The sequence below is a fragment of the Neophocaena asiaeorientalis genome, unplaced genomic scaffold, assembly GCF_003031525.2.
Source record: "Neophocaena asiaeorientalis asiaeorientalis breed wild unplaced genomic scaffold, Neophocaena_asiaeorientalis_V1.1 scaffold362, whole genome shotgun sequence".
In the NCBI taxonomy this organism is placed as follows: domain Eukaryota; kingdom Metazoa; phylum Chordata; class Mammalia; order Artiodactyla; family Phocoenidae; genus Neophocaena; species Neophocaena asiaeorientalis.
The window spans coordinates 1771721-1793781 of NW_020175700.1; the positions used below are offsets into that span (position 1 = coordinate 1771721).

At 37.4% G+C, this 22061-nt stretch overlaps 1 protein-coding gene across 3 annotated transcripts in view; it reads right to left on the reverse strand.

Moving 5' to 3' along the window:
* The window catches only part of TTC23 (tetratricopeptide repeat domain 23), a 110926-nt gene that overhangs the window by 75303 nt on the left and 13562 nt on the right, over window positions 1-22061 (reverse strand). For all 3 annotated transcript variants that reach the window (XM_024732067.1, XM_024732068.1, XM_024732069.1), the window contains one exon: window positions 3614-3813. In XM_024732067.1, coding sequence (XP_024587835.1) covers window positions 3614-3793 — 180 coding nt within the window. In that variant the 5' untranslated portion in view covers window positions 3794-3813. The remainder of the gene's footprint in view (window positions 1-3613; window positions 3814-22061) is intronic.

A 22061-nucleotide genomic window follows, 5' to 3' on the forward strand; every position in this document is an offset into this window, starting at 1 on the left:
CAACTGGTATATCTTGTAACTTTTCTATAAGTCTGAAAGTATTTTAAAATAAAAAATTACCAAAGAATGGTATTTTAAGAAGCAAATTATGTCATATTAATATTTTCCTAAAAATATTAAGGCTTCCTAGAGCACTTAACTTAGACCTGCAAGGCAGGTAAGCTGCCTCTCCAACTACATTTCATGTCAGCCTGAAGCTTCCTATCATCACTTCAAACATAGTCATGCTCATGCCAAACTTATAAATTTTATGGCTGCTGTTCCCTCTCCCTAGAACTCCTTTCCCTGAGCTCCTCCATGCTGGCTCCTTCTCTTCTTTAGGTGTCAGCTCAGATGTCACCTCCTCAATGAGGCCCTCCCTTACCTAAGATAGGCCCACTCTGTTTCCTCCATAGCACTTAGCACAATCTCTACTTCACTGGTTTATTTACAATGTCCCCTCAGCTCCATGAGGGCAGGCAAGCTGTTTGTCCTGTTCACTGCTGAATCCAAGGATTCCTCATCTGAACGGCAGAACACAAAAAATGCTTTGATATCATTCTACGTGCATAGAAGAGAAGTTAATTCTTTATATACACCAAATGCAGATGGCCAACAAACACATGAAAAGATGCTCAACATCACTAATTATTAGAGAAATACAAATCAAAAGTACAATGAGGTATCACCTCTCACCAGTCAGAATGGCCATCATCAAAAAACCTACAAACAATAAATGCTGGAGAGGGTGTGGAGAAAAGGGAACCCTCATACACTGCTGGTGGGAATGTAAATTGATACAGCCACTATGGAAAACAGTACGCAGGTTCCTTAAAAAACTAAAAATAGAACTACCATATGACCCAACAATCCCACTACTGGGCATATACCCAGAGAAAACCATAATTCAAGAAAACACATGCACCCCAATGTTCATAGCAGCACTATTTACAATAGCCAGGACATGGAAGCAACCTAAATGTCTATCAACAACCTAAATGTCTATCTTCTTTATCCAGCAAATGGATAAAGAAGATGTGGCACATATATACAATGGAATATTACTCAGCCATAAAAAGGAATAAAATTGGGTCATTTGTAGATACATGGATGGACGTAGAGAGTGTCATACAGAATGAAGTAAGTCAGAAAGAGAAAAGCAAATATCATATAATAACACATATATGTGGAATCTAGAAAAATGGTATAGATGATCTTATTTGCAAAGCAGAAATAGAGGCAGAAACATAGAAAACAAATGTATGGATACCAAGGGGGAAAGGGATGGGGTGGGAGGAATTGGGAGACTGGGATTGACACATATACAGTATTGATACTATGTACAAAATAGACAACTGATGGGAACATACTGTATAGCACAGGGAACTCTACCTATGCACTGTGGTAACCTAAATGGGAGGGAAGTCCAAAAGGGAGGGGATATCTGTACATGTATGGCTGATTCATTTTGTTGTGCAGTGGAGGCTAACAAAACATTGCAAAGCAGCCATACTCCAATACAAATTAATAATTATATATATATGTGTGTATATATATATATACACCAAATGCCTTAGGGCATTAAGGCTTAGTTCTCTTGCAGACCTCTGGTTGAGAAAGGCTGCCAGCTGAGGCTGACATAGCACCCAGCCTGGCACATAGTAGGTACTAAATAAATATCTGCTGCATAATGAATAAGCACACCTTCAAAACTGAATTCACACCTTCTCTCCATAATCTTGCTCTTCTTCCTGTATTCATTACAATAACAAAGGGCTCTGACAAGCCTTGGGTCACCCAGGCTGGCTGAGCCCTAAGTCAGGAATTGCACACACCCCTCTCTGGCTCACTCTTGCCTCTCCAACCCCTATGTCCCCTCCAGTTACCAGGTTTCATTGATTCATATTTCCAAATTCTTATCAAAAGATCTCAGCATTTTGCAACTAGAGATTATCATACTAAGTGAAGTAAGTCAGAAAGAGAAAGACAAATACCATATGATATCACTTATGTGTGGATTCTAAAATATGACACAAATGAACCTATCTATGAAACAGAAACAGAATCACAGACATAGAGAACAGACAGGTGGTTGCCAAGGGGAAGGGGATTGGGGGAGGGATGGACTGGGAGTTTGGGATTAGCAGATGCAAACTAATATGTATAGAATGTATATATATTTATATATATATATAGAATACATATAATATAAAAAACAAGGTCCTACTGTATAACACAGAGAACTATAATCAATATCCTATGATAAACCATAATGGAAAAGAATATTAAAAAAAGAATGTATATATATGAATAACTGAATCACTTTGCTGTATAGCAGAAGTTAATACATCATTGTAAATCAACTATACTTCAAATAAAAAAAAAAGGTCTCAGCATTTCTAGTGACTCTGCCATATATCAGGCCCTTGCCAGGATTATTGCAAATATCCTGCAAAATGGCCCTCCTCCTCCAGTTTACCTCCCTTCTCTTCCTCCACCACCCAGTTATCTGAGGTCTGAGGGATCATTCCAGACACTCAGACTTGCTCATGGCCCTCTTCTGCTTATAATCCTATGACAGTCTCTTCTGCTTATAATCCTATGACAGTCTCCAGCACCCTGAGAAGAAAATCTAAACTTTTCCTGGGTGTTGAACACCTTCTGGTCCCAGCTCCCGTCCAAAATCCAACCTCATTTGCTGCCCTGTGTAACTAAAGCCTCCATCCCAGATAGTTCCATATAGTTCCCCAAGCAGCCTGTGCACCCTCAGACCCATCTGCCACCTCTGTCCAGAACGTTATTGTCCTCTCTCCTACCTGGGGCCAGCTCCTAAGTACTGTTATCAGTGCAGTCCAAATAACTCCCATCCCAAGAAGCATGCCTTAAGTGCTGTCCCTCCTCCAACTCCAGCCCATCCCTCCTCCCCTCACTCCCCATGCTTTGCATCTATACCACCTAAGCTTGTGTTTGTCACAGAACTTATGCTGATTACCATTATCCATCTATCTCCCCAACCAGACCATGAATCCCTCTGAGGCAGAGGCTGTAGCTTTCCCATCTGTGCCCCCAGCACTTGCACAGCACCTGGCACACATTAGGCATACAGTAAATTTTTGTGAATAAATGGACAAATAGGGTCTGACACATAAGAGGTGGTAGAGAAATACACATTGAATGAATGAGTAAATGAATAAAACTTTGAAGAGAGATGGGAAAGAAGTATGCGGAGAACAAGATTAGGAACCTAAGAAATATAAGCTCCATGAGAGCAGAAACTTCATCTGCTTTGTCCTGTATTCCAGTGCCTAGACCTGGCACACAGGAGGAGCTCAATAAATATTTACTGACTGATGGAAAAAGACTGTAGTAGGTCAAATCACAACCAGTCAGTCTACTGTACACTTGCCAGAGGTCAGGGAAAACTTGTTTCTTCATTTGTGCACTCATTCAGCAAACATAATGTTGACTGTGCCAAGTGCTGGGCTTGGAGTCCTGAGGTACTACACCCACTCATACTATGAAAAAGGCACTGTCATATTTTCTCTTGTACCAAACTCCTGAGAGTAGGAATGCAACCTAAAGTATCCTACTTCTCAATTACCAGAGTACAGGTATAAAAAGAAAGGCTCCTTACCTCATGACTGCTAGAATAAGACTTTGCTTTCTCTTCACAGAGGTGGAGTTTCTCGTGAGGAGGCTGAAACAGTGCTGTCTGAGGCAGCTTGTTTTGGAGCATTTTTCTAGGTGTTATGCTGACGGCAGCAACAATTTCATCCAGGTGGTTGGATATGTGAGTTTCCTCTGATTCTTGCATATTTTTATATACATTATCCTCTAATTTTTAAATAAGGAAATGAAGGTGTTAATGATAATTTCCATAGTTACTTTTAGAAATACACATTTTTTTCTAGAAATTGAGACTAGAATCTAAGAAACTTTCAACACTATACTCATGACTTCTTTGAAATAAGTAGCATTCTATCCAAAAAGATCCTAGTGGCTAGTACTAACTTCTTTCAGACTGATTTCAAGTTTTAACTAGACCAAACATTCTTTGTTCTCACTCTATATCATATGTATATATATGTATGTGTATACACACATACTGATATATTTTATATATTATATATGTATCTATATATTATATATGGTATATATGCATATGTACACATATAAGTAGGAATCAGCTGAGCCTAAACAGTTCTCAAAGAGCTCAGATTAGATCTGTTGAATCCCGTGACCTTGAAAACAGGAAAAAATGACATGTTAAACTTTCACTTCCAGACAAGATGGAGTAATAGGGATGAGATTTATCCTCTTGCCCGAAGTCACCAACCAATTAACAAACAACAACAACAAAAAACAACCCATAGGCAAAAAAGGTATGAAACAATGGTTTTCAAGAGACAGGACAACAGACTTGAGAAATGGAAGAAAGAAACAAAGTGAGACCCATGATTGTCCCAGGTTATTGCTTTGAAAAAGTTTCTAGAACATGCAAGTTGGACTATCTGAGTTGAGGAAATAGAGTAGAGCATCTGGGGAGACCAAGGTGGCTGGAGTTCACAGGACAGATTACTAGAGAGGATAGAGCTGCACAGAGAGGACCCCAGAGATTAGCACCCCTCAAGTATGGGGAGAGAATACTGACCAGCATGTGTGTAAGAAAACTACTTGAGTCTGGAGAAAGACTCCTCTGTCTGGTGCTCACCAAGGCTGGTGCCTGTTCTCACTGACCAGACTGGAAAAACTCGTAATTCATGAGGTACACCGTAAAATTGTCACAAGGGTTTTGTCTCAGTAATGGGGATTAGCCCTAGAGTGAACCCTGCTTAGATCCACTTAACAAACCATGAAAGTAAGACCTAAAAGAATAAAACTGTTTCCAAGTAACTTAACTGTATCAGAGGACAAAACTCAAGGATGTTCATAGGAATGCAAAAATAGCCAGCATTAAACAAGGTAAAATTCATATAATCTGACGTCCAAAGAAAGATCACCAGGCATGTAAATAGGCAAGAAAACATGGCCCATAATGAGAAGAATAATCAGTCAAAACTGACCCAGAACTGACCCAGATATTAAGTTAGCAGAGAAGGATATTAAAGGTTATTATAATTGTATTCCATATGTTTAAGAAGTTAACTAGAGACACAGACTATAAAAAGACCCAAAATGAACTTCTAGATAAGAAAATTATACGTGAGATGAAAAATACACTAGACAGATTAATGAGAGATTAGATATTACAGATGAAAAGATGCATGAACTTGCAGACACAGCAATAGAAACAATCTTTTAAAAAATCAGTGAGCTGTGAAACAACTTCAAATTGCCTAATACACACATAATTTGAGTCCCTAAAGGAAAGCAGATTGTAGTGGGGACAAAAAAAAGTGTTTGAAGAAATAACGGCCAAAATTTTTCCAAATTTGAGGAAAAGTAAAAACCCAGAGATTCAAGAAGCTAAATGAAAACTAAACACAAGAAGCATAAAGGAAACTACACCAAGATACATCATAACCAAATTGCTCAAAACCATGATAAAGAGAAAATATTAAAAGTAGTCAGAAAAACGGACATATTAGTACTAAAAAGAAAGATGATGATAGCAGGTTTCTGGGAGGAAATAAAGCACATGAGAAGACAGTGAAGAACCATATTTAAAGTATGGACCGAAAAAAAATTGTCAAGCTAGAATTCCGTACCAGTGAAAATATCTTTCAAGATCAAAATCTGAAAGAAATCATCACCAGTGGGACTTCCCTGGTGGCGCAGTGGTTAAGAATCCTCCTGCCAATGCAGGGACACAGGTTCAAGCCCTGGTCCAGGAAGATCCCACATGCTGCAGAGCAACTAAGCCCATGCGCCACAACTACTGAGCCTGTGCTCTAGAGCCCATGAGCCACAACTACTGAGCCTGCGTGCCACAACTACTGAAGCCTGCACACAGAAAGCCTGTGCTCCACACCAAGAGAAGCCACTGCAATGAGAAGCCCACACACTACAATGAAGAGTAGCCCCCATTAGCCGCAACTAGAGAAAGCCCACCCACAGCAACAAAGACCCAATGCAGTCAAAATAAATAAATTAATTAAAAAAAAGTCATCACCAGCAGATTTGCACACCAATGTTCCCAAGAAATATTAAGTGAAGTCTTTCAAAAGGAAGAAAAATGATAACAAATGGAAATATAGATCTACACAAAGGAATTAAGAACAATGAAAAAGATACTTACATGGGCAAATATGTAAGACATATTTTCATATTATTTCATATATTTTCATATTTCATATATTTTCATATTATTTAAATCTCTTTAAAAGATAATTGGGCAGAGGAGTAAGACATGGAGATCATCCTTCCTCCCCACAAATACATCAGAAATACATCTACATGTGGAGCAACTCTTAGAGAACACCTACTGAATGCTGACAGAAGACCCCGGACTTCCCAAAAGGCAAGAAAATTCCCACGTACCTGAGTAAGGCAAAAGAAGAAAGAGAAAACAGAGACAAAAGAATAGGGATGGGACCTGCACCTCTGGGAGGGAGCTGTGAAGGAAGAAGAGTTTCCACACACTAGGAAGCCCCTTCACTGGTAGAGACGCGGGGTGTGGGGGGGAAGCTTTGGAGCCATGGAGGAGAGCGCAGCAACAGGGGTGCAGAGGGCAAAGCGGAGAGATTCCCGCCCAGAGGATTGGTGTGGACCAGCACTCACCAGCCCGAGAGGCTTGTCTGCTCACCCGCCAGGGCTGGTGGGGGCTTGGAGCTGAGGCTCTGGCTTTGGAGGTCAGATCCCAGGGAGAGGACGGGGGTTGGCTGCATGAACACAGTCTGAAGGGGGGCTAGTATGCCACAGCTAGCCGGGAGGGAGTCCAGGAAAAAGTCTGGACCTGCCTAAGAGGCAAGAGACCATTGTTTCGGGGTGCACGAGGAGAAGGGATTCAGAGCACCGCCTAAATGAGCTCCAGAGATGGGTGCGAGCTGCGGCTATCAGTGTGGACATCAGAGACTGGCATGAGAAGCTAAGGCTGCTGCTGTAGCCACCAAGAAGCCTGTGTGCAAGCACAGGTCACTAACCACACCTCCCCTCCCCAGAGCCTGTGCAGCCCACCACTGCCAGGGTCCCGTGATCCAGGGACAACTTCCCTGGGAGAACACACAGCATGCCTCAGGCTGTTGCAAAGTCACGCTGGTCTCTGCCACCACAGGCTCGCCCCGCATTCCGTACACCTCCCTCCCCCAGGCCTAGTGAGCCAGAGTCCCCTAATCAGCTGCTCCTTTAACCCCATCCTATCTGGGGGAAGAAGAGATGCCCTCAGGCGACCTACACGCAGAGGTGGGGCCAAATCCAAAGGTGAACCCCAGGAGCTGTGTGAACAAAGAAGAGAAAGGGAAATTTCTCCCAGCAGCCTCAGGAGCAGTGGAGTAAATCTCCACAATCAACTTGATGTACCCTGCATCTGTGGAATACCTGAATAGACAAGGAATCATCCCAAACTTGAGGCAGTGGACTTTGGGAGCAACTGTAGACTTGGGGTTTGCTTTCTGCATCTAATTTGTTTCTGGTTTTAGGTTTATTGTAGTTTAGTATTTAGAGTTTATTATCATTAGTAGATTTGTTTATTGATTTGATTGCTCTCTTTCTTTTATATATATATATTTTTTTTCTCCATTTTTCTCTTTTTGTGAGTGTGTATGTGTATGCTTCTTTGTGTGATTTTGTTTGTATAGCTTTGCTTTCACCATTTGTCCTACAGTTCTGCCTGTCTGGTTCTTTTTTGTTTGGTTTGTTTTTTTAGTATAGTTTTTAGTGCTTGTTATCATTGGTGGATTTGCTTTTTGGTTTGGTTGCTCTCTTCTTTCTTTCTTCCTTTTTAAAAAATTTTAATAATTAAAAAAATTATTTTAATAACTTTCTGTCCTTCCTTCCATCCTTCCTTCCTCCCTCTCTCTCTTTCTTTCTTTTTTCCTCCCTTTTCTTCTGAGACTTGTGGCTGACAGGGTCTTGGTGCTCCAGTGGGGTGTCAGGCCTGAGCCTCTAAGCTGGGAGAGCTGAGTTCAGGGTACTGGTCCACCAGAGACCTCCTGGTTCCACGTAATATCAAATGGCAAAAGCTCTCTCATGGATCTCCATCTCAATGCTAAGACCCAGCTGCAATCAACAACCAGCAAGCTACAGTGCTGGACACCCTATGCCAAACAACTAGCAGGACAGGAACACAATCCCACCCATTAGCAGAGAGGCTGCCTAAAATAATAATAAGGCCACAGACACCCCAAAACACACCACCAGACGTGGTCCTGCCCACCAGAAATACAAGATCTAGCCTCATCCACCAGAACACAGGCACTAGTACCCTCCACCAGGAAGCCTACACAACCCACTGAACGAAACTTAGCCACTGGGGGCAGACACCAAAAACAATAGGAATTATGAACCTGCAGCCTGTGAGAAGGAGACCCCAAACACAGTAAGTTAAGCAAAATGAGAAGACAGAGAAACACACAGCAGATGAAGGAGCAGTGTAAAAACTCACCAGACCAAACAAATGAAGAGTAAATAGGCAGTCTACCTGAAAAAGAATTCAGAGCAATGAGAGCAAAGATGATCCAAAATCTTGGAAACAAAATGGAGAAAATACAAGAAATGTTTAACAAGGACCTAGAATAACTAAAGAGCAAACAAACAATGATGAACAACACAATAAATGAAATTAAATATGCCCTAGAGGGAACCAATAGCAGAATAACTGAGGCAGAAGAACAGATAAGTGACCTGGAAGATAAAATAGTGGAAATAACTAGCACAGAGCAGAAAAAAGAAAAACGAATGAAAAGAACTGAGGACAGTCTCAGAGACCTCTGGGACGACATTAAATGCACCAACATTCGAATTATAGGGGTCCCAGAAGAAGAAGAGAAAAAGAAAAGGACTGAGAAAATATTTGAAGAGATTATAGTTGAAAACTTCCTTAATATGGAAAAGGAAATAGTCAATTATGTCCAGGAAGCACAGAGAGCCCCATACAGGATAAATCCAAGGAGAAACACACCAAGACACATATTAATCAAACTAGCAAAAATTAAACACAAAGAAAAAATATTAAAAGCAGCAAGGGAAAAACAACAAATAACATACAAGGGAATCCCTATAAGGTTAACAGCTGATCTTTCAGCAGAAACTCTGCAAGCCAGAAGGGAGTGGCAGGACATATTTAAAGTGATGAAAGGGAAAAACCTACAACCAAGATTACTCTACCCAGCAAGGATCTCATTCAGGTTTGACGGAGAAATTAAAACCTTTACAGACAAGCAAAAGCTAAGAGAATTCAGCACTACCAGACCAGCTTTACAACAAATGCTAAAGGAACTTCTCTAGGCAGGAAACACAAGAGAAGGAAAAGACCTACAATAAAAAACCCAAAACAATTAAGAAAATGGTTATAGGAACATACATATCGATAACTACCTTAAATGTAAATGGATTAAATGCTCCAACCAAGATTGGCTGAATGGATACAAAAACAAGACCCATATATATGCTGTTTGCAAGAGACCCACTTCAGACCAAGGGACACATAGACTGAAAGTGAGGGGATGGAAAAAGAAATTCCATACAAATGGAAATCAAAAGAAAGTTGGAGTAGCAATTCTCATATTAGACAAAGTAGACTTTAAAATAAAGACTATTACAAGAGCCAAAGAAGGACACTACCTAATGATCAAAGGATCAATCCAAGAAGAAGATATAACAATTGTAAATATTTATGCACCCAACATAGGAGCACCTCAATACATAAGGCAAATGCTAACTGCCATAAAAGGGGAAATTGACAGTAACACAATCATAGTAGGGGACTTTAACACCCGACTTTCACCAATTGACAGATGATCAAAAATGAAAATAAATAAGGAAACACAAGCTTTAAGTGATACATTAAACAAGATGGACTTAATTGATATTTATAGGACATTCCATCCAAAAACAACAGAACACATTTTCTTCTCAAGTGCTCATGAAACATTCTCCAGGATAGATCATATCTTGGGTCACAAATCAAGCCTTGGTAAATTTAAGAAAATTGAAAATGTATCAAGTATCTTTTCCAACCACAATGCTCTGAGACTAGATATAAATTACAGGAAAAAATATGTTAAAAATACAAACACATGGAGGCTAAACAACACACTATTAAATAACCAAGAAATCAAAGAGGAAATAAAAAAATAGCTAGAAGCAAATGACAATGAAAATAGGATGACCCAAAACCTATGGGATGCAGCAAAAGCAGTTCTAAGAGGGAAGTTTATAGCAATACAATCCTACCTCAAGAAACAAGAAACATCTCAAATAAACAACCTAAACTTACACCTAAATCAATTAGAGAAAGAAGAACAAAAAACCCCCAAAGTTAGCAGAAGGAAAGAAATAATAAATATCAGATCAGAAATAAATTTAAAAAGAAATGAAGGAAATGATAGCAAACATCAATAAAACTAAAAGCTGGTTCTACACAGACTAATCACAAGCACTGATATTGAGACTGGGATTAAAAATCTTCCAACGAACAAAAGCCAAGGACCAGATGGCTTCACAGGTGAATTCTATCAAACATTTAGAGGAAGGTTAACACCCAACCTTCTCAAGCTCTTCCAAAATATAGCAGAGGGCGGAACACTCCCAAACTCATTCTGAGGCCACCATCACCCTGATACCAAAACCAGACAAAGATGCCACAAAGAAAGAAAACTACAGGCCAATATCACTGATGAACATAGATGCAAAAATCCTCAACAAAATACTAGCAAACAGAATCCAACAGCACATTAAAAGGGTCATACACCATGATCAAGTGAGGTTTATCCCAGCAATGCAAAGATTCTTCAATATACGCAAATCAATCAATGTGATGAATCATATTAACAAACTGAAGGAGAAAAACCATATGATCATCTCAATAGATGCTAAAAAGCTTTGACAAAATTCAACACCCATTTATGATAAAAACCCTCTAGAAAGTAGGCATAGTGGGAACTTACCTCAACATAATAAAGGCCATATATGAGAAACCCAAAGTCAACATCGTTCTCAATGGTGAAAAACTGAAACCATTTCCACTAAGATCAGGAACAAGACAAGGATGTCCACTCTCACAACTATTATTCAACATAGTTTTGGAAGTTTTAGCCACAGCAATCAGAGAAGAAAAAGAAGTAAAAGGAATCCAAATCGGAAAAGAAGTAAAGCTGTCACTGTTTGCAGATGACATGATACTGTACATAGAGAATCGTAAAGATGCTACCAGAAAACTACTAGAGGTAATCAATGAATTTGGTAAAGTAGCAGGATACAAAATTAATGCACAGAAATCTCTTGCATTCTTATACACTAAGATTTTATACACTGAAAAATCTGAAAGAGAAATTAACGAAAATCTCCCATTTAACGTTGCAACAAAAAGAATAAAATACCTAGGAATAAACCTACCTAAGGAGAAAAAAGACCTGTACGCAGAAAACTATAAGACACTGATGAAAGAAATTAAAGACGTTACAAACACATGGAGACATATACCGTGTTCTTGGATTGGAAGAATCAGCATTGTGAAAATGACTATACTACCCAAAGCAATCTACAGATTCAATTGAATCCCTATCAAACTACCAATGGCATTTTCCACAGAACTAGAACAAAAAATTTCACAATTTGTATGGAAACACAAAAGACCCCAAACAGCCAAAGCAATCTTGAGAAAGAAAAATGGAGCTGGAGGAATCAGACTCCCGGACTTCAGACTACTGCAAAGCTACAGTAATCAAGACAGTATGGTATTGGCACAAAAACAGAAATATACATCGATGGAAAAAGATAGAAAGCTCAGAGATAAACCCACACAAATATGGTCACCTTTCTTTTGATAAGGAGGGAAGAATATACCATGGAGAAAAGAGAGAGCCTCTTCAATAAGTGGTGCTGGAAAAACTGGACAGCTATGTGCAAAAGAATGATATTAGAACCATTCTTAACACCATACACAAAAATAAAGTCAAAATTGATTAAAGACCTAAATGTAAGGCCAGACACTATCAAACTCTTAGAGGAAAACATAGGCAGAATACTCTATGACATAAATCACAGCAAGATCCTTTTTGACCCACCTCCTAGAGAAATGGAAATAAGAACAAAAATAAACAAATGGAACCTAATGAAACTTAAAAGCTTTGCACAGCAAAGGAAACCATAAACGAGATGAAAAGACAACCCTCAGAATGGGAGAAAATATTTGCAAGTGAAGCAACTGACAAAAAATTAATCTCAAAAATTTACACACAGCTCATGCAGCTCAATATAAAAAAATTAAACAACCCAATCCAAAAATGGGCAGAAGATCTAAATAGACATTTCTCCAAAGAAGATATACAGATTGCCAACAAACACATGAAAGGCTGCTCAACATTACTAATCATTAGAGAAATGAAAATCAAAAGTACAGTGAGGTATCACCTCACACCAGTCAGAATGGCCATCATCAAAAATATCTACAAACAACAAATGCTGGAGAGGGTGTGGAGTAAAGGGAACCCTCTTGCACTGTTGGTGGGAATGTAAATTGATACAGTCACTATGGAGAACAGTATGGAGGTTCCTCAAAACACTAAAAGTAGAACTACCATATGACTCAGCAATCCCACTACTGGGCATATACCCTGAGAAAACTATAATTCAAAGAGAGTCATGTACCACAATGTTCATTGCAGCTCTATTTACAATAGCCAGGACATGGAAGCAACCTAAGTGTCCATCCACAGATGAATGGATAAAGAACATGTGGTACATATATACAATGGAATATTACTCAGCCATAAAAACAAATGAAATTGAGTTATTTGTAGTGAGGTGGATGGACCTAGAGTCTGTCATACAGAGTGAAGTAAGTCAGAAAGAGAAAAACAAATACCGTATGCTAACACATATATATGGAATCTTAAAAAAAAAAGTGGTTCTGAAGAACCTAGGGGCAGGACGGGAATAAAGACACAGATGTAGAGAATGGATTTGAGTACATGGGGAGTGTGAAGGGTAAGCTGGGACGAAGTGATAAAGTCGCATGGACATATATACACTACTAAATGTAAAACAGATAGCTAGTGGGAAACAGCTGCATAGCACAGGGATATCAGCTCGATGCTTTGTGACCACCTAGAGGGGTGGGATAGGGAGTGTGGGAGCGAGACGCAAGAGGGAGGAGACATGGTTATATATTTATATGTATAGCTGATTCACTTTGTTATAAAGCAGAAACTAACACACCATTGTAAAGCAATTATACTCCAATAAAGATGTTAATGAAAAATAAAAAGATAATCAACTATTTAAACAAAAAAATGTACCATGGGGCTTATAACATATATATATGTGTGTGTGTATATATATATATATATATATATATATATGTGTGTGTGTGTGTGTGTGTGTGTGTGTGTGAAATGTATGACCAAAGTTGTATAAAGACTAAGAGGGGCGGATGGAACTGTGAAGTTCTTATACTGTATGTGTAATGGTATATTACTTGAAGGTAGACTGAGATAAGTTAAAAATGTATAGTATAAACACTATAGCAACTATTAAATTAAAATAATGATTTACAGGTAACAAGCCAACAAAGGAGATAATAATATAGTCATAAAAATAATCCAATAGAAAAAAGAGGGGAAAGGGAACAAAGAACAGCTAGGACAAATAGCCAATAAATAGCAAGGTATGATAGACTTAAATCTAACTATAACAATAACAACATTAAATGTAAATGATCTAAACACCCCAATTAAGAGAAAGACATTGACAGATTGGATAAAAATGCAAAACCCAACAATATGTTGCCTATAAGAAATTCAGAGACACTAAGATTAGAAGTAAAAGAATGGAAAATAATATTCTAAAATTAATTAGAAACAAACTTGGAGTATCTATATTAATATCAAAGTAGATTTTACAGTAAAGAATATTACCTTAAGGAAGGTCATTTCATTATGATAAAGGGTCAATTATTCAAGAGCACATAACCATCTCAAGTGTTAATGTACCTAATAACAGTTTCAATATATAAGACCCCAAACTGATGAAACTGCAAGGAGAAATGATCAAATCCTCAATTATAGTCAGAGATTTAAATACCTTGTTGTCAATAATTGGTACACCAAGTAGGCAGAAAATCAGTAAAGGATACCGAAGACTTGAACTACATCATCAACCAACTTGATTTGGCATTTACTATAACACTCTACCAAAAAGCATAGAATATCCATTCTTTTCAAGTGTATATGGGCATTAACTAAGACAGATTCTATCCTTGGTCATGAAACAAGTTTCAGTAAATTTATAAGGATTCAAGTCATACAAAGTACATTCTATGACCACAAGGGATTAAGTTATAAATCAGTAACAGAAAGATATCTGGAAAATGTCCAAATATTTAGAAACTAAATAACATTTTTCCAAAAAAAAAAAGCCCCATGGGTCAAAGAAGACATCAAAAAGGATATTTGAAAGTAGTTTAAACTGAATGAATATAAAAAGACAACATACAAGAATTGGATAATGCCGCTAAAGCAGGCATTATAGGGAAATTTATAGCATTAAATGCCTGTATCAGAAAAGTAAAATAAAAAAATCTCAAAATCATGGTCTTAAACTTTACCTTCAATGACTAGAAAAGGAAGAGCAAATTAAACTCAAAGTAGGCATAAGAAAAGAATAAAATAAATAATAAAGCTAAATTCACAAATTAAAGTAGAAAAATGGAGAAAAACCAATGAAACCAAAACCTGGTTTTCTGAGACCAATGATGCTGATAAATCTCTAACCTGACTAATCAGAAAAAAAGGAAAGAAGACACAAATCACCAATATCATGAATGAGAGAGATACCATCACTGCAGATTCTACAAATGTTAAAAGATTAATATGGGAATGTTATGAACATGTATGCCAATAAATTTGACAACTTAGATGAATGGAAAAATTCCTTTAAAGACACAAAATACTAAAGCTCACTGAAGAAAAAATATATACCTGACTAGCCCTATGTCTATTAAAGAAACTGAATTTGTATTTTAAAAACCTTAAAAAAACAAAACAAAAGAAACAAATAAAAACCTCTAGGCCAAAAAAAAAAAAAAAAAAACAAACCTCTAGGCCTAGATGGCTTCAACAGTAAATTCTACCAGATATCTAAGGAAGATATAATACCAATTCCATACAACCTCTTTCAGAAAATTGAAAATGAGAATATTTCCTAACTCATTCTATGAGACCCTCATATCAAAACAAGACAAATATATTACAAGGAAAGAAAATTTCAGATCAATATGCCCTCAGGAACATAGATGCAAAAATTTAAAGTAAAATTTTAGCAAATTAAACCCAGTGATAAATAAAAAGGAAAATACATCATGACCAAGTAGAGTTTATCTCAGAAACGTAAGATTGGTTTAACATTCAAAAAGCAGTCAATGTAATTCATAACATTAATAAACTAAAAAAGAAAAACTGTACAATCATCTTGATCAGCACACAAAAAGAACATGACAAAATCTAATATCCATTTCTGATTTTAAAAAATCCTTACAAAGTAGTAATAGAATTGTACTTCCTCAACCTGATAAAGGGCACCTGTGAAAAACCTACAGCTAAATTAGTGAAAAACTGAAGACTCTTCCCCTAAGGGAAGGACAAGGAGGTTCACTCTCAACACTTCTATTTAACATTGTACTGGAGGTTCTAGCCAGTGCAATCAATCAAGAAAAAGAAATAAAAGGCAACCAAATCAGAAAGGAAAAAGTAAAACTGTCTTAAGTCACAGACAGTATACCTCTATTATCATCTGTGTAGAAAATCTGATGGAATATGAAGAAAATCTCCTAGAATAAGTGAGTTGAACAAGGTTATAGAATATAAGAGCACTATACAAAAATTATATGTCTATACATTAGCAAATTGAAATGAAAATACAATACTACATGCAATAGCATCAAAATATGAAATAAGTAATAAAGCTGCATTATTTAATTAAAGATGAATATGACTTGCACAGTTAAAACTTCAAAACATAGCTGGGAGAAATTAAAGAAGACTTAAACATTTACCATGTCCATGGGTTGGAACACTCAATATTATTAAGATGTCAATTCTCCACAAGTTGATCTATAGATTGAAAGCCTTCCCAATCCAAGTCCTTGCATTTCTTTTTTTAAATAGAAATCAACAAACTATTTCTAAAGTTCATATGAAAATTCAAAGGACCTAGAACACTCAAAACAACTTTGTAAAAGAACAAAGTCAGAGGACAAACACAACTTTTATCAAGATTTATTATAAAGCTATAGTAACCAAGGCAGTTTGGTATTGCTGTCAAGATAGACAAATAGATGAATGGAACAGAATGGAGAGTCCAAAAATGGATGCCTGCATACATAAACAATTGATTGTTGACAAAGCTGCAAAGGCAATTCATAGTCTGTTCAACAAATGGTGCTATAACAACTGGATGTTCACGTGTAAAATCAAAACAAAACAAAACAAAAATCTTTGATCCATACCTTACAGCATGTACAAGAATTAACTCAAAATGAAACATAGACCTCTATAAGAAAATCTTTGTGACCTTGGACTAGACAAAGATTACATATATATGACACACAAAAATTCATAAAAAGAATAAAATGACAAATTGGACTTCAAAAATTAAAAATGTCTGCTCTTCATAGAAACTATGAAGAGGATAAAAAGACAAGTCATGGGCTGGGAGAAAATATTTACAAAATATGTATCTAATAAAGGACTTATATCTTGAACATATAAAGAATTCTCAAAACTCAATAATAAGAAAACAAACAGCTCACTATAAAATAGGCAAAATATTTTAACACTTATTTCATCAAAGAAGATATATCAGTAACAAATAGGCACACGAAAAGATGCTCAACATCACTAGTCATTAGGGAAATGCAGTGAGATACTACTCATAACAATTAAAATAACTAAAATTTAAAAGTCTGTATTAAGTGCTGGTGTGGAGGTGGAACAACTAGAACTCTCATACATGTTGGTAGGAATGTAAAATGGTACAACCACTATGGTAAACAGCTTGGCAGTTTCTTAGTAAGTTATGATCTGTCCATTTCACTCCTAGGAATTTACACAAAAGAAATGAAAGCATATATCCATACAAAGACTTATGTACAAATGTTCATAGGAATTTTCTAATAGCCCAAAACTAGAAACAACCCAAATGTCCATCAATAGTTAAATGGATAAAAAAACTGGCATAGCTATATAATGAAATATTACTCAGCAATATAAAGGAACAGATATGCTACAACATGAATGAATCTCAAAATAGTTATGCTGGGCTTCCCTGGTGGCGCAGTGGTTGAGAGTCCGCCTGCCGGTGCAGGGAACGTGGGTTCGTGCCCCGGTCTGGGAAGATCCCACATGCAGCGGAGCGGCTGGGCCCGTGAGCCATGGCCACTGAGCCTGCACGTCTGGAGCCTGTGCTCCACGATGGGAGAGGCCACAACAGTGAGAGGCCCGTGTACCGCAAAAAAAAAAAAAAAAAAAAAATTCTGCAAAATTGCAAGCATACTGAAAAGCATCTACCACCCAGCTTTGTCAAATCTTAACATTGGTCATTTAGGCCCCAACACTTTTATAAGAAATAAAATATTACAGATAGTGTCAAATTGCCCTGATTTCTTTTCAGCAAAAAAAAAAAAAGTTATGCTAAGTCCAAGAAGCCAGACCAAAGACAGTACATACCGTATGAGTCTATTTATATAAAATTCTAGGAAATGAACATCAGTGTTTAGTGACTAGATCAGTGGTTGTCTCAACCTGAAGGGCGTGAGATGGTGGAGTGTTGGGGCAAGGAGGAGATGTGGGGAGGAGTGGGATGGAGAGATTACAAAGGGGCATGAGGATATTTTGGGGGGTGATGGATATGTTCATTTTCTTGATTGTGGTGGTAGTTTCATGTGTGTATATATATTCATGTGTGTTTTTCAGATTGTGCACTTTTATGTCAATTAATAAAGCTGTTTTAAAAAACCATATATATTTATCAGCCTTTCAGAGATCCCTCCCCATTAACACTACTCCCCATGTGGATACTTCAAACTCCACTTCTATAATTTACTATGGATAACTTATTTAAAATTTCACCTTATTGTCATTCATTTATTTATTCATTCAACAAATATTTATTGGATTCCTATTATAAGCAATGCTAGAAGAGTGGGTAGTGGTAAGACCCCAGAAATGTGAACATTTTCTGTTGCTGCAACTCAGCTAGTTTGATTGAAAAGATTTCAGAGAACAAGGGCAGAGAAGAGAAAGCATCCCAAGTAGAGTGAATAATTAGCAAAGGCTCAGGGGTGTTAAGTGAAATGGGTATATGACTAACTGCTGGTGGTTCAGTTTGGCTGGTATGTTTGGGGGCTATAGGGGCCATGGATGTAGAATAGGATTTTCCAAACCAATCTCTGTAGTTCACTAGAGTCACAAGACATTAATGCACAATCTATGAGGAAAGGTTACTGCCAAAGATGACCAAATAAGCTGGGAAACACAAATATTGGTTCCACAAAAGAAGGGTTCTAGGATCAAATAAATAGATAAACATGAACAGGTTTCTTCACATTTTCTCAAAGGCTTTAATGTGGTGTAATTCCTTGTGAATATACTGCAGAGGGGTATAGTATGTAGCACTTTCCCTAACTTTTTTGACCATGAAATCTTCTTTTTCTAGAGCATCTATTAAATCTTATGCAACCATATTTTGAGCATTGTTTGGGAGACCCTTGAGGTAGAGGAAAAGTAGAAGGGTGAAGCGATGTTTAGAAGACATTGATCTCAGGCTAATAGTTTGACTGACTATTTGGCAGGTAGTGGTGAGCCCCTGAAGGTTTTCATCAGGAAAGAGAAATGAAAATGCTCCTATGAGACTGATCTGTAATTAGTAGACAAATATATTATAATGGAAACCACTGGAGGGAAAGTGATTTTCAAACTTCACATATTCTAGTACCTTAACATATCTGTATTCTGCCTGCAATATTGTTAACTTTTTCTTTGAATCTGCACAGTTTTTAAAATCTAAAATACTTGCTTCAGTTTCATCTTAATAAACAATAAGTGACATTATGAGTTTGATGTTATATTTTCTCCTAATACACTTTAAAATAAAAACATACATATTAATATTTAGTATTTGTGCTCCACCTAACATCACATTAAGCATCACGAAATGTAAGCACTACACACTTCAGGAATTTCTAAATTTGAGCAATGTTTCATGACCATTTTTAACCATGATCCATCACTCAAGAAGATTTCATCAAGTTTTACTTTCTATAGTTTATATTCTGACAAAGTAGGCATTTTCCCTAAAAATAAAATGAGAATATTCTATATGGTTCTTAAAACTTCCCCCAAGAAACTCTGATACTTCTTCAGTAAATGAATATGGTCCTGAAGCCATCTTCTTACCACGAGTTGAAAAAAATCACTGGGTGAGTATGTTACTGCAATTGTAGAGAATGAATTCAGGTGCATAGTAGCAGGGGGAAGGAAAGCGCAGGGAAGGGAGGGATGAGGGGGATTACGGAAAGGAATAATTATTGTAATTTGAGAGCTACTTGGATGTAAAAATTAAAGAAGGGGGACAATCAAGATGGACTCTTGATATTTTCAATCTGAGACTCTGGAATAGGGCTTGGCACATTTTGGCAATGGGACAAATCCTGCCCAGTCTGTTTTTATAACTAAAGCTTTATTGGAACACAGCCCTGTTCATTCACTTACATGCTGTCTATGGCTGCTTTCACAATACAACAGCAGATGTGAAGAGTTGTAACAAAAACCCTATGGCCCTCATGGCCTAAAATATTTACTGTCTGTCTCTTCACAGAAAATGTTTACCAACCCTTAAAAGTGGTGATGTCATGAACAGAAGTAGCGAGATAGAGAGCAATTATCCTATTGATTAGACAATCAATTTGGTCTCAGTCAGATTGAATTTGAGGTTATGGAAGAAAGTTTATATGTAATGTCTAATTTAGTAGTTAGAAACAGGTCACTAGTTCTGAATGACACCTTTAAAGTTAATAATTTTTCCTTTTCTTTAAAAAATTATAAATTATTCCATGCCTATTTCCAAATAAGATTTGAGATGGCTACAGGCAAGTGTTGAAGTGTGCCCTCTCCTTAATAATCCAAAATAGAGCTTTACATTTTCACCAGGAAGGAAGTAGGAGCTTTTCTTTTCTTCATAAAGCAATACAGAATGAAAATATCAAACATAGCAGGAAGGAACAAGCCTAAGGTCAAACTATGAGAAAGATACAGAGCCTGAACTATAATCCGGGCAAACCCCTCATTCCTGGGTAGCCCTTCAAAATGTGAAAAGCGAATCTTTCAGGTTCAACATCTAAGCTTTGCCTAAGCCACATGGTACAGAGGCTCCAATTCTAAGATGTTGGCTGACTTTTGTTTTATAATAAGCTCTTGCCCTATTGGCAAGATGAGACAAACAATTCAGTAGGTGCTGTGGTCTAGAGAAACAGCTGTAGCTTGGGATGGGGAATCTGAGATTCCAGAACCTGTGCTGTCCCAGCTACTCATGTAATGTGGGAAATACCCAGAACAGATATTTACATAACACTTTATACTTTCACATATTTTATCTCATGTGGCCCTTACCATAGCCATGTGAGGTACAGAGGCAGGTATGATTATCCCTATTTTATAAATGAGGACAATGAAGCTGAGAGATGTTCAATTACTTGCCCTATGTTGCATGGCCAGAATCAGGACCCTGGTCTTCTAATAATTTGGTGGTTTCCCACCACACCATTCACCCTTTCACTGACCACAATCTATAACAGTAGGAATCAAATGCTTTTGCTTTGTAAACCTAAGAATGCAATTTTAAAGTAATCACATTTTAACAATCAGAAAATGCAATATCTTTACCAGATTTTACCACACTTTCTTCTGTTTAGGGGAAGCAGAGGTGAAATTCTAAAAGCTACATAAGTAATATGTCCTGCAGTATTTGCTATTCTGGGCCTCTGAACCTAGTGTTAAACTTTGAAACTGATTTTTCTTTTTCTTTTTCATTTTTTTTCTCAACTTTTGGTTTGTTTCATGGTCTCTCTTAATAGTGAATCCTTAAAACAGAGGTTATAATCTGAGTACTCACATGTTGGATCTAATCCCTTTACTTCCCTTTTTTTTCCTTTTGGCCAGTTAAAAAGTTGAGCCATTATTTAAAAATAGAAGTTGCACATAAAGATCTAGATTTCTAGATTTCTGGCTTCCTTTGAAGACACCTAACACTTGTCAACACTGGGCCTATGTCACCACAGGCAACAATTAGGTGGGGGAGGAGGTGAGAGGCCCCTGGAGGTAGGATGCACTCTCTAGTTTGCCAGTTGCCACTGCTCTCTATTTATTCCTGGACACAGAAGCAACAAAGTAGTTCCCATTTGTCATACCTCCTGTGTTGTTGTTTTTCTCATTGTAGAAGAATAGGTCTCTGTATCCATACCTCTCTTTCAAAGTGCAAGGCTGACATAAAAGGATGTGATTTTCCTGGCCCATGCCACTAGCCACTCATTTCCTGAACTGAATTTAATCTAAAACATCTGATTATGACACACTAGTATTTTAAAACACTAAGACAGAAACAACACTGCCATTAAACTATGACTTACCATCGGTTGTAACATGAATTCCAGTTTCAGAGATGTTTAGATGCCAAAAGAAATGTGCATCTCTGAATCAATGAAATGAGGAATGTTATCGATACCTGCCTGGCTTCTGGAAGCATTTGAATCAGTGACCTTTCTTTAAATATGTGTCTGTTTCAATGTGTGTGGCACCATATAGTAACACCTTTAGCACAAAGACACACTTTTCAGTTCACTTACTTTGAGCTACTCGCTTATCATCAGTCACTTTCCTTTTCTTTGTAATAGCCATAGCTGGGATTTAAATTTTCAGTAGAAATCAGCCCAG